We start from the raw sequence: 19,164 nt of genomic DNA on the forward strand, positions 1-19,164 counted from the left end.
CTCTTCCCCCTTCTGGCCTTAGGTGAAGCCGCTGAGCTGAGCCCACGCCCCCAGCCCTGCTCCAGCGCTTGGCAACGCCTGGGGTGGATGTGCTGCGTGCGGCCCGTTTGGCCGGAGGCAGAGCGGTGCCAGGCGGCGAGGAGGAGAGTTAGTCAGTAGCGCGCACAGGAGGGCGGGCAGGAGGCAGAGCCATGGAAAACAGCCCTCTGCGGCAGCAGCCAGAGGGAGAGGAGGGGGCCGTGGCGGGGGGGAGGCAGAAGTGAGGCGGGCGAGCGGAGGGCAGAGGCGGTGCCGTGTCTGGGGGGGGGGGGGTGTCGTGGCACTACTGGGGCGGGGGTCAGGTATCCGCTCCCCTCAGCCGCCGCCCCACACTTCCCCGCCCTCGGCCAGGGAGATGACCCTGTGACATCCCGCTCGGACCCGGGAGGGAGCGGGGCACGGGGCACGGCGGGCGAGCAGCGGCTGTGGCCGGGCGCGGAGGGGGAGATGAGTGGGGCATGCGGCCCCTCCCGGCGCTAGCCAGGTGCCGGTGCAGGGCTAGCCCGCCCCGCAGGGGGCGTTGATTGGAGGGAGGGGGTGTCTGTGTGACAGGCGGAGCGGGCTGCGCAAGTCCTGTCAGACGCGGGCAGGTGGGGGGCACTGACAGGGAGCTGGTAGGGCGGACCGCGGCTGTGCGGTCTGGTACAGTTCCCCTCCGCCCCCCATCCCGGTATGCCAGGAGAGGGGCCAGGCGTAGCGGGGTCACTCATGAGCGGAGGGGGTGAGAGACGAGTCTGAAATCCAGGTCAGCCCTGGCTGTGTGAGGGGGCAGTGACTGCGCTAGAGGGCGCGGGGATGGGGCTGCCCCCTCTTTCTGCCCCTTCTGCGATCGATGGTTTGAGGGGTTGCTGCTCGCCAGGAGCGTTTGTGTAGAGGAGGGGGAGGGCAGTTGGAGGGGTCTGGCTTCTTCCCCCTCCTGGAGCAGGTAAAAAGGAGTGGACTCCAGGCAGCCTGTGCTGACATTGGCTGTGGCCGCAGTGACTCAGAGGCTCTTTCTGCTGCGGGGGTGAGTTTAGGTGGCAGTGGTGTGGGATTTTACCCCGGCAGGTTATAAATAGACCTGCTCAGTCGCTGCTGTGTCAAGGAAGGACACATTGGCAAGTTCCAGAGAGAGAGAGACTGGGCTGTGTTTAGCTTTTCCCTGCAGACAGCTGCTGCCACCACAATGAATGCAAGGAGGAGGCCTAGCTGCTATTAGCAGGATCTTGTAAGCCCTAAGGAGTGGAGTGCTGGGTTTTATCTTATTTTATTGTTTTACACAAAAATAAATACAAGTAGCCAGAGAGAGCATCAGAGAGTCTTCCAAAGAAGAAGGACAAAAAACCTTAGTCTTCTCATTTCAGAGATCTGGGAAGAAACAGACTGGGAGTGAAAATGAAGCCTGAACGAGGTAAATGATTTATTAAGAGTTTATTTTTTTTCTAATTTTAGAAACAGCCTGTTTTTTAAGGCCTTCCTATATTATCACTGATTCTGGTTGAGGGGGAAGGAGAGAATACAGCTGCTGCTTTGGTTCAGTCCAGGAAATACTGAGAAGGGTATAATATAAGGTAAGGTGTAGTCTGAAATTGATTAGTCAGAATTGGATATTGTAGTGGGTTTTTTAAAAAAAATCTTCTGTTTGAATGGATTAATTAATTTTACCAGTAGAGCTCAGGGAAAGGAAGCAGAAACTCACTGTGGTAAACGCCTTTTGCCCTGGGAGATAGTATCAGTTAAACATCAAATAGAGTTGTATTCAGACTATTATCATACAATTGCAACATTTTAAACAAAGAAATCAGTCACAGATACAGTCAGGGCAATCCTGGCATAAGTCAGGTATATGTAAATGCAGGTAAGTGCGGCCCAGAAACACATCTAAAACAACTATAACTGTTAAAGACTTTTTATTTAGGTTTGATACAAGGGATTCTTTTTAGTAAAGAAGTCAGGTAAACAGCAGCAGGTTGAAATAGTCTTACTGTGTAATGGTTGTTGCTGGTATTGATCATATTTTTCTATGACTAATCCATAGGCAAAATAAGGTGCACTGACAATGTATCTGTTTCTACCACTTCAGCTCTTGTATACAGTAGAACAACAGCTGCTGATGCCCCTAGAGTTAAAAATATGTCATGGCTTCTCTTCTGAACCATATTATCAGGGGTATATTGCTGTAAAAAATTGCCTCACTTAGTCAATAAGCAGTCTGGGAGCAAATTTTGTTATTTGTCATACTAAAGAATTTTCAAAAAATCTTGCATAGCTGATTGTATACATTTCTTTTCCTTTTTTTCTGTTTTTCCTGCTGCTGTTTTTTGTTTAACCTAACTGCTTTTTAGTTTTTAAAAACCATATATCTCTATTTGCCTGTAATATGAATAACTTTTTTGGTATTTGAGAAGTGTTTTAAAATAGTCTAGATATTGAGGTGTTAAACATTAATATGCATGTGCAATAACTACTTTCCCTTAAGCTTTTTATGATACAATTGCTAATATGGACCTTGCATAGATGCCTATTATTATTTCTCACACTCTGTTACATCCTTTGTAGACATCATATTCTGCAATTGTATATTAAAAATGCACAGCACAGGTTGATTAGTTGTGTGTAAATTAAGTTTAAAAACAATTGCTTTTAAAAACAGACGTTTATACTTTAAAACAGGTAGGTGCTATTAAGAAGCAAAGGAGCATTATTTTTTTTTTTTTGAAAGCTGACTGCTGCAAAGCAAGCTGTTTGTAGTGTGCCTCTTTAGACTCCAGATCACATGACTGAAGTTTGAAAGCTGTCTACCACCAAGGTGAACTCAAAACTTCAAAATAAATAATCAGATAAAACCAGAGAGTCAATATTTGCAGTTTTAAACTATTCTAAAAGCTCTAATTGACCTTTGTTTATGCTTTCGTAACTCATAACAGATAGGAAAATGCAGTTGTCTAGTTCGTATTTTAAGATGTTTGTGGAATGGTTAATGTCTTTTAATCAGTATGATGTGGAGATGAGTGGATTTGTAGAGAAACAAGAGTGGTAAGATTTTTTTCATGGAAACTGGCATTTAGTATATTGAGATTACATTTAATTATCTCTGAGAATCTTCAGACAGTATAGAATGTTCAGTAATGTGTTTAAACTGCTTTTAGATCAACAGCAAATGAAGGTAAGTTGGGGTTTTTAAAACAGTCATAGCTGTTTTCACAACAAATAGAGAATGTGAATAGCCATTTTAGTAAACGAATGTCTCTAGCTTAACTGTGTGCTGTTTGTTAATGTACTTGAGTAATACCATATACAAAGGGGGTTATGAAAGTGCTGCCTAAATGCCACATGCAGCCCACAGACGCTCTTACAGAGGCACGAATAATGCAAATGTTTACATGTGCTGCCTTCTGCATAGCAGCTGCACCACAGTAGAGCAAGCAGTCAAGTGTGCAATCACCTGCTTCCATTTGTTGCAAATTAATCGTGAAGGACACAAGACAAGCATTGCTGTCAGTTTGCCAAGGCCTAAATTGTGGTACAGACCTCCAACATGTTGGACAAAGACCCATAATGAGCACACAATAGCTAATTGGAAAGAAGGAAATTTAAAAGATGTGGAATAAACTTATTTAGCATAATTTTTGATAACTCCAGTTTAACTGTTGAGAAATTTTGAAATCTGTATTTTCAAAGTGTATGTTTGAGCCTTCATATCTGTGCACAGAAATGTACTGTACTTCTGCATTTCTGAATTGGATAATTTGTGTGTGGGGGGGTGTCATTTGAATTGGATATTTTTTTCTGTAGATGTACATGCCTTCAAAAATCAAGTGGAGAAAAGATTTGGTTTTTTTTTAATTAAGGTAATGCTTAACTAAGACTTACCCAAAAGGATTGAAAGATACAAATGTTTGAGGGGGAAAGAAGGAGGATGATTGTCTGACATACCTTTATCACAGTACCTAATTATGAGCTTTTCACAGAGACCAGGTCTACACGACAAAGTTTTGTCAGCATAGCTATGTCATCAAGGGTGTGAAAAAACCACACCCCCTAGCCAACATAGCTATGCTGGCAAATGCCCCAGAGTAGACACAACTATGTCAACAGAAGACTGCTTGTATCAGCATAATGAATGTGATTCAGGGAGGTGGTATACTGACTGAAAGACTGTTGGTTTATGCTGTGCCTACGTGGTGGCTTTGCCAGTGTAGCTGTACTGCTGTAGCTATACTGGCAAAGCATTTGTAGTATAGACAAGTTACAGAGTCACCAGTAGAGAGGAATGGCAGACAGGGAAGGTAAGAAGAGGGGAACTAATTCTGATGTCACACTCTTACTAACAGTGGGGTTTTTATAGGACAGTAACTCTGAGGGGGAAGGTTTATGTGGGATAGAGGTTTATATGGGATAGAAGATCTAAAATACACAGTGTGCCTTATAATGAGAGAAGTTTGAAAATTGCAAAGGATAAAGACAAGAAAAGTTTCAAGGGAAGTGGCTGGGAAAACATGAGTATAGAGCTCCAAAAGACAAGCTCATGGAGCAATCTTGGAAGCTAGGGAAACAGTTTGTAGATCTGGAAGTGCAAGGAAGGATGTAGCCTCATCACAGTTAAATGTGAGCCCTCATTGGCTGGGTCTTCACTAGACTTTTTCACTTAAACTTCACTGGAGCTCCACCACTGGGAGCATTAATGTAGGGAGGCAGCTGACTCCTTAGCTCCTGTCACCTAACCCTGCCTACAGCAGGTCTAGATGACATGGTAGTTAAAGCATTGATAGCCACGTGTCTGTACCATGTCTGCACTAGCATTATTACTTGGTATGTTGTTGCCAAATCTCTATCACAAGTCTTGCAATATTTGGTGTTTTTCCTGGAGTCATGTAATTAAGTAAGAATCTCAGATTTCATTACCAGTCACAGAAGCTACAGTGTGCAATTTTAAGAGAAAACAAATTCTAGTGTTGACAAAACTGTCTGTGTAATGTCCTGACTTATGTACAGAAATTTGCTTGCACAGATATACTGTTCTCTTGCAGTGATGGTGCTTGGCCTCTTTGCTCTCAATAGGTACCTGCCTAGTGCATTCCATAAACTAGTTATTTTATATATAATTTCATGGAACGAAGTACCAACAAGATGTGCACATATACACTGAGTTGCTGTTTGGTCTTATTAATGTATTAACCCTTCTCTTTCCTTACCCCTTTCTTCTCCAGTGTTTGTTACTCTTTTGTGGCTCATTTGTGAACCATCTCAAATTAGACTGTCAGTTCTCTAGGTAGGAATCATCTGCACCTTTAAGTGTTAATTCCCTCCCACACCATCCTACTTCAGGGGAAAGGGGAAGGTTTCCTGGCTGACTCGCTTCTGTCCTGTCATCGAAGCGAAAAAAGAGGAGACCATCAGGCTGAAGATTATGCTCCTCTCTCCTTCCTCCTTTCCAGAGAAATCAAGATTGGAGGTGCTGAGTGGTCTGTTCCTAGCAGTTGGGTTGAGAGACTCCCTTATGTCTCTTTCCAGTGATCAGTGAGGGGAAAGCCACTTCTTCAGCCTTCATAGAAATTTGGCCAGCCTTGTCACATTGAGGCTGTACATGAAAGATTTTCCAGTGGGCTGTAGGAAGAGGGGTTGAAGACCGGGATTTACAGGAAGTTGGGAGTAGTGCTGGCCACAAAACAAGAATTTAGTGTTGTGAAAAATGTTGAGCTTTTAGAATTTTTCATTTTACATTAGAATGAAACTGAGACCTTTTGAAAAAAAATTTGTGGAGGTGAGGGGGAGAAACAAAACAGAACAGCAGATATCCCATCCTGCACCTGAGAAACCTTTCCAGAAGAAAGTTTTGTTGAAACAGATTTATTTCGGTTTTAATTAATTGACATTTTCTGAAGAGAAAAGTTTCGCTGAAAAATTCCCAACCAATTCCATTTGGGAGCCTGTTTGCATGAGCACTTCTTCCCCTGGCCAACTGATACTGAGTGCATTTTTTTTTTTAAGGGGACATTGTTAAGGGGGATACTTTTGTTTCAGGCATAATTTGGCTTTTTTTTTCTTTTTTTCTAACTTCACAGAGGGTTCCTTGCAAGTATTTTAACAAGCGGTGAATAGTACAGCAAATAGATCAAGTAATGAACAGACCTTTTAAAAAAAGAGATGTGTAATTAATTGCATTTTAGTGTCCCATACATATGACCCTTCATTTTCAGTTTAAAGCGATTTTTTACTGAAAAATTCCTGGGCTTTACAAAGTATTATTCAGTTGTTTCTGATTTTCACCCTACTTTTGTATCATTCAGATGTGTGTGTATATGTATGTTTTATTAGGAAAATACAATACATTGCATGAGATATATGTATTACAATAATATATTTGTGTGTATATGCAAAGCTGCCTGTTGAAGTAAGGCTATGTATTAGTCTAAAAGATACACACAACAAAAAAACAGGCATGCATGCAAGCTCTGAAGTGCGTATACATCTTAATGTACTGATAAATCTCATGCCCACCACATACACATTTCAAGCTGTTAGCAGATAACTGTTTAAAGATTTGACACACTAAAATGGGAAGAAAACAGAAATCTGCATTAGAATACATTTCAGAACACAAGGAAGTATTCAAAAGTTTTAAACAAACAAAAACAGGAGAAAAGGATGAAGTTGAGTGTTTGCGCTGAAACTGGTGTTGTCCAATTATTAAATCTAAATATTTAGAGGATAATAGTTCTAAGTCTACAGAAGTAAACTGTTTATTCAAATAAAAACATTTATTTGGAGATTAGAGATATATTGTTTTCTTAAACTGAGAAGTGGCATTATATTTTGAGTTCTGTTTTAGTTCTGCAGCAAACCACATTGATAAATGGAATTCAAAGCATTAATCTACTGAATACTTTTTTCTCCTGTCTTTCCACCCACCAAAATAAACCCCGATATTTACCCAGAAAAAAATTAATAGTTTTTTGCACTGATTTTTCACCTGTTTTTATTGTTGTGGTAATAAACACTGATAAATTCCTGGGAAAAATTAAATAAAATAAAAACTGAAAACGAAGAGCCCTACCCGTACAACATTGTAATACAGACCCCATAATTTTATAATATCTACTCCCCCAATAAAATGGTGTCTTAAATACTTATTTTTGATATTGTTACATTTTGGAAGCTGACCGATTAAAATTTTTCAGTTTAAAATGAATAATACAAGTTATGTAGACAACATAAACAAAAAGTGGAGGTGATGCTACTTCCTGTTTAATAAGGAAACTATCATTCTAAATATCTTTCAATTATGCTTCTGGCTATAGGTGCCACAGGTAAATGCAGGGAAGGGGAGATTGAACTGAAGGTGGTGCTGATTCCTGTTTAGTGGAGAAATTATTCTGATAATGATCAGTTGTGGCTCTGGTGCCATGGTTGAATGCAGGGAGGATGGGGATAAGATGATTGGAGAGAGGAGGCATGGGTGTGCTTTTTCTAATCTTAACATTACTATTATAGAATAATCTTAAAAACCAAATGATTCGGATGAAAAACATATTGATGGGCAGTCAGAATATTAAACTGAAATTCCATTTATAAGGCATGAAGCCATCTAGCCTTAATCTGTGGGGGAAACAGATTTGTTCTTGTAGTATGCAGTATACATATGCATACGTGGTGTTAGATATCAAGGTCTTTTTCCTTTTTGTTGAGGAGTTGGGTTCTGGTTTCTTTGATTTTTCTCTTTAATATCCACCCCCTTCCTGCCAAAACAAGACTGTATACTCTAGTAGTAAAAGATTACTACAAAAGTTTGGTTTAAGTAAAATTTTAACCATGAGATGATGGTTTTCTTTGTATTAATGATGAGACTTTTAAGAGGAAAACATTGATTTATAAACATTGATTTATAAATGGACTTAATTAAAATGTTTCCTATTGTGAAAACTTTCATAGTTGAAATACAGATAAAAACATTTATTGCCTAAAATTGAATAATTTTAATAGTATTGAAAGGCAAACTGCTAAAGGCAATTGATAACTTCATCTGTGAGGTGGAAATTTTTAAGAATTTAGAATTTTCCCCTTCACCAGAGCCCTGGAGAGAGCTGCTCTGGTGTGGTTTCACTTTATATGTCTAGGGGGGTGGAGTTGAGCTCATGCTATCTTGGAAGAGAGCATGGAGATTAGGGTGACCAGACAGCAAGTGTGAAAAATCGGGACGGGGGTGGGGGGTAATAGGAGCCTATATAAGAAAAAGACCCAAAAATCGGGACTGTCTCTATAAAATCGGGACATCTGGTCACCGTAATGGGGATGGTGGGGCTGATGGAACTGCAACTACATGGGTTCTGGCTATCCAACCCATCCCCCATTTTGGAGGAAGTGTAGTGACTGGTGTAAAGGCAATAAGTCTCCACATCAAAGTGTCTTCCCCTGCACTGTTTGGCCTAGTCTACACTAGGTATGCCTGCAGACCAATCTAGTGTAGATGCAGCTTTTGCAGTATAAGAGTTCTTTTGCCAGTCTAGCTTATAAAATAGGCTGGCAAATGTATATTTTTTCTGGTATAACTGTGTCTACGCTAGGGCTTTTGACAATATAAAAAATGTCACCCCTAAATGATTTAACTATCCTGGCAAAAGTTTCTCGTATAGACTTGATCTTACAGAAACCCCGTCATGTGGACTGAGCTGTACACTGGTCTGTGGATTTGACCCTTATGACTTGATCCAGCACTCACTGAAGTCAAGTAGGACTTTTCACCAGGTCAGATCCTTAGGGTTCAACATGTATTGAATCTTAGTCATTGCTATCCTGTCCTTGATTTTAGAGGTCACATTTAAGTCATTACGCGAGCTGAGTGACTGCCAGGCGCAAATTACTTGCCTTACAACTTTTGCTGATTGACTTCAGTTTAAAGTAGACTATAGAATAAAATTCCACTTCCTAAAATCAGCAGTATTCTCTGGAATAGGAATAGTGTCACCTGATTGTCACTTTGTGTTGTCACTTTTTACTACAGTACCTTTGTTGAAAGACTTTGTCCCTTCAGCACTTCACGCTGGCAACTGTGTTTCTCTGGTAGTTTTGAGAAAGGACTACCTCAGTACCTCTGTTAGAAGGGTTCTGAAAATGGATTTATTCTCTAATTGCACCATCAACACACATTGCACATCTATCTATCAGTGCAATAATTAGTCAATAGAAAAATATACTTTCATTACAATTAACTTTTTAGTAACTATCTCCTCCATCCTGATGCAGTAACTACTAGCTAAAGTCTTTCAAATTTTGAAAAACAATGACTTGAAATAGCTTTTAAGGTATGATAGAAAGTGTTCTTTCTTAGCTTTACATTGTTCACATAACTTACTGTTTGTGTTTAAGGGCTTTTATATATTAAGGCCAACTTAAGTCTTCAAACATGTAGTGTAGTGGTCTCAGAAGTGCATATACAGTTTCATGGTCACTTTTGCACTTGTAATTTCTCAAGTAAATCGGACTTCATGCATAAATAGGCTATTAAGCACATAAACAATTTGTGTGAATGCAAATGAAGCAATATGGGGCTTTGTGTGTGTGTGTACAATCTCATTTCTAGTTACTGAAAATTCTCCATTCATAACATCCACACCCCCGCCCCTTTGGCCTTTTCATTCTTCCTTTGGTATATCTGCAGTTATACACAGTAAACAATGTACACTCATACTTGGATTATATACACAATTTGCTGGTACTAAAATTCTAAAAGAGACTTTTTAAAAGGCTTCCTGTAAACAAACAGTAATTTAATTAAATGATATGACCATCTCAAATGTTCTCCAACCACTTTCATTTAATTATACGAGTTATTTTGACCAAATCAAAATTCTGACACTTATAATTTTGCTCATCATATAGTTTATATGTATAGATTTTTGTTTTAATTTGTTATGGTAGATTTTGTAGCAATGAATATTGGCCTAACTTTTAATGTTAGCAGCTTTAAACAATTTTAGAACAAAAACTGTCGGGCACTGTGCCAGAGAGCCTTCTAAAATTATGTAGACCTAAAAAATGAAACCGTAATAATGGTGAATAGAGGGGCTGTTTCTAAGAAGGGCTTGGGGAATGTAGAGAGAATAACTACGTATGGAGTCAGGGAGGTGAGTAAAGCACTTCAGGTAGCAAAACTGGGGGGAAACCTAATTTGTGTTCTGAACATGATCACAGTCTCATTGCAAATAAATACAAAATCATTGTGTGTATAGTTTTATCTGCAATGATTCTGAAAAGAACAAATTCAAAATAATGGAGCTTGTTTCCATAACACTGTTTCCATCTGAACTATTTAACTGTACCACTGGGTGCATAATATTTTTGGTCACATGCTCTGGAATATTTTACTAGCATGCACTCTTTCAAGATTTTCTGTGCCACATAAGAAATCTCTCATGGATGAAGAAGAAATAGTATGCACTACTAATCAGTGCTCTGTTTCCTAATTTGTTATTTCTCTAGAGTTCTAACATCCTAAACCTAATATGCTTGTGATACTAGCTGCGAAAAACTGCATTAATGCAAAGTTAATGCTGCACTGTTAAAATCAGGACATACAAAAGCTAGGGACCTAACAGCAATGTTAACTAATTTGTTGGTAACTGTCTATTTAATAGTGCAATTTTTTTTTTTAAGTTTCAGTGAGAATGTCCAAGAGGAGGGGTGGGAAAACCTTAGGGTTACACTTGAACAGGAGGAAGAGGTAAGATATTTAGGTATATTTCTAGTTATAGAAATATAATTTGACTCGCTAGTTAATACCATTAGTATAGCAAAAAAGATTCAGATTTATAGTCACCTTAAATCAAAGTCAAAGATTGCTAATTTCTGGTAAGAATAAGGAAAAGTTGGAATGTGTTGGTTGGTGAGGAAAAGCATAGACGATTTACTCACTCATATTAGAAAATCAAAAAGCTATAGAAACATGGTCTAGTGGATAGGGCATAACGCTGTGAATCAAGAGACCTGGGTTTCTGTTCCTGGCTTTGCCACTGACTTGCTGTGTGGCCTTGAACAAGTTCCTTCACCCCTCTCTGCCTCTATTTTTTCTTCCTACCCTTTGTCTGTTTGATAAATTCACTGTAAGGTCTTCATAGCAAGGACTATATGTGCCTGTTTGTTTGTACAAAACTTCATTCATGGAGTCCCAATCTCAGATGGAGCTTCTTGGGGCTATCATAATACAAATGATAAATCTAATGGTGGATTGGAGGCATCAACAGATCTATATTTCTATTACTATGCTTTCGGAAGTCCTACTGTAAATACTTGATCGGCAAGGGGCATGCATGTTTTAGACCTTAGAATGATTTTTAAATATTTAAATTCTTCCATGAAATATTGCATTAACCATTCTGCTTTAATATTACAATAGTATTTTAAAAAATAATCTCTTTAATAGTTTGTACTTAATGTCATTTAAGGCCCTAATGTGCTTCCACTGAGGTCAGTGGATTTTGCCATTATGTTCAGTGGCAGTAGGATTAGGACCATAGTGATCCCATTTAGGCTTTGAAGTTCACATCTCAGAATATATCTTCACTGCAGAGTTCACTTGGGTGATTGGCACTCAGCTTGGCCTGGGTGTGAGCATCCACACTTCAAAGCCGTACCCAAGATACTGGGTCCTTACTGGCACTGCACTCACTTGTGTGTGTTGCTAGACTTCTGGGGGCATATCCTGTGGCTCTTTATGCTGAGACACTCTGATTTTTCCCAATGAATTGTGGGAAAACTTGTCTGTCATTTTAAACACACAGGGGAATTGTGGGAAGGCATTGGAGGACTATTTGCACTTGAGTGGTTTAGCTTGCATCCTTGCTGCAAAATGGAGATGCTGGCAGATCAAGTGAAAGTAGAACCCAGGCTGTAGCTCAGACCACCAACTGTGCCAGTTCTCCTGGGTTGAAAGCACCACTAAACTCAGGCAAGAGGGTTTTGTGTGTGAATGGAAGGGATGTTAGGGAAAACACTTGAGTTACTTTTCCAGTGAAGACGTGAAATGTGTGGGCAAGGGGGAAAGGGTTAGTTTTCACCACGTCAACTCCTGGTTGTTTTGTCTCAGCATTTTTTGTAAGTCGGGTAAACTGGGCAGCAGTACGTTTACTTCAAAATGCAGCCGCAACTGAAGAGAACTTCCCGACCCCATCCCGAAGTCTCTGCTTTGTCTTTCTGATGGGGTTGTCTGATGGCAAGGCTTCCCTCCCCCCCCCAAAGGAATTTTACTGTGGGGAAGGGAATTTCACACCAGTAGTTACTGAGTAGGGACTAGACTATCCCGATCAGCCTGAAAAGAGAATGGGTAGTGAGATCACAAAGGATGATAAGATTAATTACTGTTCTGCTAAAATAATAGCAGAGACCTACTGAGCCTGCTCAGGAGTGAATTTCCTGTCCGCCCCTGCAATGATTTTAACTTTAATTTGCACTTTTCTTCCCCCAAACCTAATAAAGTACACAGATTTTATTAAGGATATTATTATGCCAGGTTTCAAACTTCAGATGTTACTTTTCAATAAAAACATGATTGGGTTGGTTTTTTGGGTTTTTTTTTTTTTTTTTTTTTTTTTTTACATTGAGAGGAAAAATGTTTCTCCCTCGCCTCTCCATTTCAGTACTTATAGCTCAAAAAGGGTCAAAGGGATTCTGTTCAAATTTCATCATTGAACAGAGACCAAACATGGAAAATTGAAGCCCAGAAGGAATACATCTGGAAAGTTAGGAGTATGAAAAGAGGGGTGAAAAACAACAGTTGCTGCCATAACTACAGTAATAACTATTTTCATGCAGTACTTGGAATGTTCAGATATAACAACTGCAGATGGACCATAGAGGTAGGAAGAATATCGAAGACTGTAGTTTCAAAGGAAACTTTAATTCTAATTCCTTTAGGGGTGTTTGGAGTTTTTAAAAATGTAATCTGAAAACCACTGTTATGTTCTAACGCTGCAAAAAATGTATAATTGTTGAAGACTCATGCTGTGCCATGAAATGAGCTTTGTTTAGAAGCTTACACACACTCTATTCATGAGGCCTTGTTACGTCATATGTATCTTTTGTACAGCATTAAACCATACTTATTTCACCTGGAAATAATTTAATAAAACTTATTTTCTGTCAACAAAATACGATATAGTAATTGAAGGAGGCCAGCGGCCGAGAAGTCTGACTAAGAAGTGGTCATTAATGACCTTTGTAGAGAGAGGTTTTGCCGAAGTGTAGAGGTAAGACAGATTACAATAATTCAAGAATAGAATAAGGGCTTGTCTACACTTAAAGAACTATAATAGCACCAGGGTTGCCAAGTGTCCGGTTTTTGACTGGAACGCCTGGTCAAAAACGGACCCTGGTGGTGCCGAGTGGGCCATTAAAAGTCTGGTTCGCAGTGCAGTGGGGGCCCGGGGCTAAGGCAGGCTCCCTGCAGGTCCCGGAAGTGGTTGCCAGGTCCCTGCGACCCCTAGGTGCATGGGCGGCCTGGGAGTCTACGTGTGCTGCCCCCACCCCAAGTGCCAGCTCCGCAGCTCCCATTGGCTAGGAACCGTGACCAGTGGGCCGGCACCTGCAAGCGCAAGGACAGCACATGGAGCCTCCCTGGCTGCCCATACACCTAGGGACTGGACGTGCTGACCACTTCCTGGGAGCCACGGTAAGTGCCACGAAGACCCTGCACTGCTCACCCCAACCCCCTCTCCTGAACCCCAAAACCCTCATTCCTGGCTCCACCCCAGAGCCCACACCCCCAGCCGGAGTCCTCACCCGCCAGTACCCCAACCCCCTGTCCCAGCCCGGAGCCCTCTTCTGTACTCCAGCCCCACCCCAGAGCCTGCACCCCCTCCTGCACTCCAAACCCCTTGGCCTCAGCCCGGAGCCCCGTCCTGCACCCCAAACCCCTCGTCATTAAAGGTAGAGGGCAAGGAGCTTGATGAAGGAAAGAATAGGGAAGAGGAAACTGAATGCAGTCTAATATTAATCTAACGCTTCAAGGTTAAATGTTTCAGTTTCATTTTAATAGCCTTGTGTTGGTATTCGTCAATTATTGTTCCATAATGTTCAGTTTTTGTGTGTCTTTTTCTTTTTTTGGAAAATGCTTGTGCTGAGTGGTTAAAATTCACTAAGCTCAGCATGGCTTCCTATCATTGTACTTCTTTTGTTTGGGTATACTGTTCAGGCATTGAGACGTGTCAGTAGTTGTGTTGTTATGAGATGATATATTTTGGATGCGTTAGAAGGCACATTTTAAAGTATGTTGCCTGATGTGCAGTTGCAGACATGATGCATACAATGTGGCCTGGTCTACATTGACTACTAAGTCATGGCAAGTATCATGTCAGCTAATTTTAGTTTTTCATAATTGTTTTGCAACACGGTAAAATTTAGTAGCATAGCAAAGTTGCTATTGAGACTGCATCTAGACTACCGCATGCATTATTGAGCTCTGCAACATTAGAAATATCTTAACAAATTGGATTCATAAGAAGAGCAACAAATGATTAAAGGGCTGAATAGACTGACCTGTGAGGAAAGATAAAAATCAAAATATGTATAGTATGGCCAGATCGCTACTAAGACAGCAAGTCTTTAAAGAAAGTAAATACCAAGTAGATCTAAGAATTATAGTAGCGCAAAGAGGTATGAGAATGAATAATGGGATGAAAAATTTCCTCACCCAGTGTGTGTTCTAATGGTGAGAACTGTTAGACTGTAATTGTCTTCCACTTGAGTCATTTTAAAACTGGACTAGACAAAGAACTAGAATCTGTTTTAGGAAGTAAGTTTTCATTGGCTGGGATGTAGACTTGGGATGTCTATACTGCAAAGAAAAACAAGTCTGGGTGAATTGACTTGGGTTCTCTGAGCCTGGGCTCCTGGGCTAAAAATAGCAGTGTAGACGCTTGGGCTGGAGCCCAGGCTCTGAAATCCAGGGAGGGTCTCAGAACCTGGGTTCCAGTCCACGCCGAGAAGTCTATGCTGCTATTTTTAGCTTTACAGCCCCAAATCAGTGAGGCTGAGTCAGTTAATCTGGGCTCTGACACTTGGTTCCCCAGGTTTTCCTTTGCAATGTGGATGTGCCCTAGAAGACTTTACAAGTCTTTTCCATTTCAAATTTCAGTAAGACTATGAATTTTACACAGATGCTCTTGGTTATTAAAAAAAAAACAAAAAAAAAAAACAGAAAACTTTTGTGCCATGTGCATGGATATATTAGGTGGGTAAATGCTCTTGTTTGCATGTGTAACTATGTAGATAGATAGATCATAGAAATGAAGGACTAGTACAATCCCCTGTAGTACAATGCACTGAGAGGACTAAGCAGTGTCTAGAGACCATCCCTGACAGGTGTCTGTCTAACCTGTTCCTAAAAACCTCCAATGACTGAGAATCTACAACTGTCCTAGGTAATTTGTTCCAGTGCTTAACTACCCTTACAGTTTGGAAGTTTTTCCTAATGTCTAAACTAAATTTCCCTTGCTGCAATTCAAGCCCATTACTCTTTGTCCTGTCCTCAGTGGATAAGGAGAACAGTTTATCACCCAGCTCTTTATAACAACCTTTTACCTACTTGAAACTGTTGTCATGTCCCCCCTCAGTCTTCTCTTCTCTAAACTAAACAAACCCAGTTTTTACAATCTTTTCTCATAGGTCATGTTTTCTAGACTTTTAATCATTTTTGTTGTTCTCCTCATGGACAAATTGGAGAAAATCCAATCTTTCCCAAAGTGTGGTGCCCAGAACTGGACACTGTACTCTGGTTGAGGCATTATCAGTGCTGAGTAGAGTGGAAGAATTACTTCTCACGTCTTGCTCACAAAACTCCTGCTAATACATCTCAGAATGATGTTCACTCTTTTAGCAACAATATTCCATTGTTGACTCATATTTAGTTTGTGATCCACTATAAATGCCAGATTCTTTTCTGCAGTGCTCCTTCCTGAACAGTCATTTCCCATTTTGTATTTGTGCAGTTGATTATTCCTTCGTAAGTGTAGTACATTGCATTTGTCCTTACTGAATTTCATCCTATTGATTTCAGACTATTTCTTCAGTTTGTCAAGCTCATGTTGAATTCTAGTCCTGTCCTCCAGAGTGCTTACAGCCCCTCCCAGCTTGGTATCATCAACACACTTTATAAATGTACTCTCTATGTCATTATTTACAAAGACATTGAATAGAACTGGACCCAAGACAGATTCCTGAGGGACATCACTCGATATGCCATTCTAGCTAGACTGTGAACCATTGATAACTACTCTCTGAGTGTGTTTTTTCCAATCAGTTGTGCACCCACCTTAAAGGAGGTTAGTCTAGGCTATGTTTCCCTAGTTTGTTTATGAGAAGCTCACGTGAGCTAGTATCAAAAGCTTTACTAAAGTTGAGATGTATCACATATACTGCTTCTCCCCTATCTGTAAGTCTTTTTTACCCGATCAAAGGAGGATGTTAGTTTGTTTTGTTTTGAAAAATCCATGTTGACTGTTACTTATCACTTTATTATCTTGTGGTCACAATTTGTTGATTATTTGCTCCATTTTCTTTCTGGGTACTGAAATTAAGCTGACTGGTCTATAATTCCCTGGGCTGTCCTTATTCCTCTTTTTATAGATAAGTGCTATATTTGCCATTTTCCAGTACTCTGGGATTGTTTCTGTCCTCCATCATCACTAATGGCTCAAAGGTCTGTTAATATGTGAAAATGGGTAACTTTTCTTACACACACTCTGAATACATAGTTAATTGATACACATGGTAAAATGTCCATCTATATACTTGGCTAAACCACAGGGGTTTTCTATGTACAGTGTGTATATATTTTTTTCCCATTTTTTCCCAGGGTTTTGTAAATTTGCCTATCTAGTATTTAGTTTACTGTTAGTAATAAATTTGTTAGTCTCTAAGGTGCCACAAGTACTCCTTTTCTTTTGGCGGATACAGACTAACACGGCTGCTACTCTGAAACCTGTGATATAGTATGTGTCCTTATTGTCAATTGATATTCTTATTTGGTAGGGTTATTTTTAATTGTGAATGATTTCCTTGCACTAAGTGTTCCTCTGTGTAAATGTAATTATTATACTGTGAAATCTTTATACAGTGTAACAAATGAATTCCCTGACATCTCTCTCTCTGTGTAAATAGGTCAGTTTGTGTATTTTTATTTTTAATAGCACTTTAGTACCATTTTTAGTAACTCCTAATACTTCATACTGGTCTTTCTGCTGTTCTTTCCTCTCCATTTGCCAAACACAGCTGAGTTCACAAGAGGAGAAAAGAAAACATGATACTGCTGCCAAGCAGACAGGAAACTGTAGTAGACCTTACGAGCAGTAAAGGGTTTAGGCACGCCTTCCACCCAATCAGCTGTGAGTGCTGTTGCTATGTGCACTCTTACTCTGCCTTCTTTGTGAAAAAATGTCTTCCACAGAGAGGCTAAATATGCACCCAGAGCTGAACATTTTGTTTTAACCACTGCAGACATCTGGATCTCTCAGATACTGCCAGTGTAGCCCATTTGCACCTAGGAGGCAACTTCCTTTACACAAGGATTCCAGTATGGTTTACAGTGGAAACAAAGGGCTGCACAGAGAAGGTGTGTAATTGAAGGAAGTAATTTTAAATGCTTAATTTTTTTCCAGTTTGACTAAATGTTTTTGAAGGTGGGTTCTCCTTTCAAAGGGACATAGAATTTTTATACACTTGTGATTAAGTGTCAGCTTGACAATATTAAACTCACATGATTTACATTCAACATTTTTGTAGTTCTTTTTCTTCAAATCATACTAGAAATACAATTTTGGTTATATTGTTGATCTGAACAAAAAAAGGGTTGGGGACAGGCAGGATGCAAGAAAGGAAAGAAAGGCCTGTCAGACACCGTGGTGCTCCTTTAATGCAATAAGGTTTTAAAGATGGTGAGATGGGGCTGAGGAGAGGGACTGGAACAAATAAATTTTTCCCTATTCTAGCTCAAACTTGTTTCTCAGTGAGTTTAAACTTTTTTCAGAGACTCCATTGGTACTAAATTTGACAAGATGACAAAAGTTAGCTTACTAAAATTTTTGCTTCCCAAGTTATGAGCTCGAGAATTAAATTTTGAACTTAAAAGTTTCAAAATATTGTTTTTAAAAATATTAAATATATACTTTACTGAAGATATGTTCTCCTTTCACTTTATACATGGATCCAATGATACATCCATCCAGAGAAATGAAGGTGAGAGGGTTTTTTTTAAATTAATTTACCGTATATATCTCTGAGGAGCAGTAAGGGGAAATTACTACTTGTGGCATTTTAAAGTGGACATCTGATATAATGCCATGTCTACTAATAGCCCTGGTATAGTTATTATAGCCATATGTAACTGCTCTGTTTTTTTAAGTTGGAGTGAAAATACAAGACTTAGCAGAATGTGTTTCTTTTGTGTCCTGTTTTTTTTATGTAGGTCAAGTTCCTTTAACAACACAGGGAAATGATTACAGTACTTTCATTTGTGCTACTAGTTGAGTGCATCACAGTATTGTCAGTCTTTTGTCATTATTTGCTTACCCTAGGCAAATAAAGTTTATGCAAATAAGTCTCCACGTGGGCAATTAGAGAAGCAGACTTTAATATTTGGCAAAGTAATAGCTTGTCATCATTGGCTGTTCAGCTATAGCTATGCTATGTGTTTAAACTACTGTTTAATAATATAACTGATCTAGCTCAAGTGCTGAATAGAGGATGTTGGTGTCTTTCACTGTATGTAGTAAAACAGTGGTTTTCAAAAAAAATTTTCTGGGGAGCCAGTTGAAGAAAATTGTTGATGCCCGTGACTCAGTGGAGCTGGGGATGAAGACTTTGGAGCGTAGGAAGGGCTCAGGGCTGGGGCAGAAGGTTGGGGTGTGAGGTAAGGGCTGCAGGGTGGGGCTGGGAATGAGGGGTTCAGGTTGTGGGAGGGAGCTCTGGGTTGGATCAGGGGGTTGGTGTGCAGGAGGGGGTCATGGCTGGGTTGGAGGTGCAGGCTCTGGGGTGGGACCGGGGATGAGGGGTTTGAGGTGCAGGAAGGGGATCCGGGTTTGGGGGGGCCCATGGCTGGGGTAGAGGATTGGTGCGTGGGGTTGGGGTACGGTCTTACCTCGGGCGGCTCCCAGTCAG

The 19,164-nt window shown here is 40.2% G+C and overlaps 1 protein-coding gene across 3 annotated transcripts in view; it reads left to right on the forward strand.

Annotated features, from left to right (window-relative positions):
• The first annotated feature begins 351 nt into the window (after nt 1–351).
• Nucleotides 352–19,164, forward strand: part of ATOSA (atos homolog A) — a 53,720-nt gene continuing 34,907 nt past the window's right edge. The window contains exon 1 of one of the 3 annotated variants that reach the window (XM_074966318.1): nt 352–1,429. In XM_074966318.1, the coding sequence (XP_074822419.1) occupies nt 1,414–1,429 (16 nt within the window). In that variant the 5' untranslated portion in view covers nt 352–1,413. Of the gene's footprint in view, nt 1,430–1,470; nt 1,590–17,476; nt 17,621–19,164 lie in introns of those variants that run through there. The other 2 variants (XM_074966319.1, XM_074966317.1) reach the window with 2 other exon arrangements.

The sequence above is a fragment of the Natator depressus genome, chromosome 10 (assembly GCF_965152275.1).
Source record: "Natator depressus isolate rNatDep1 chromosome 10, rNatDep2.hap1, whole genome shotgun sequence".
In the NCBI taxonomy this organism is placed as follows: Eukaryota; Metazoa; Chordata; order Testudines; family Cheloniidae; genus Natator; species Natator depressus.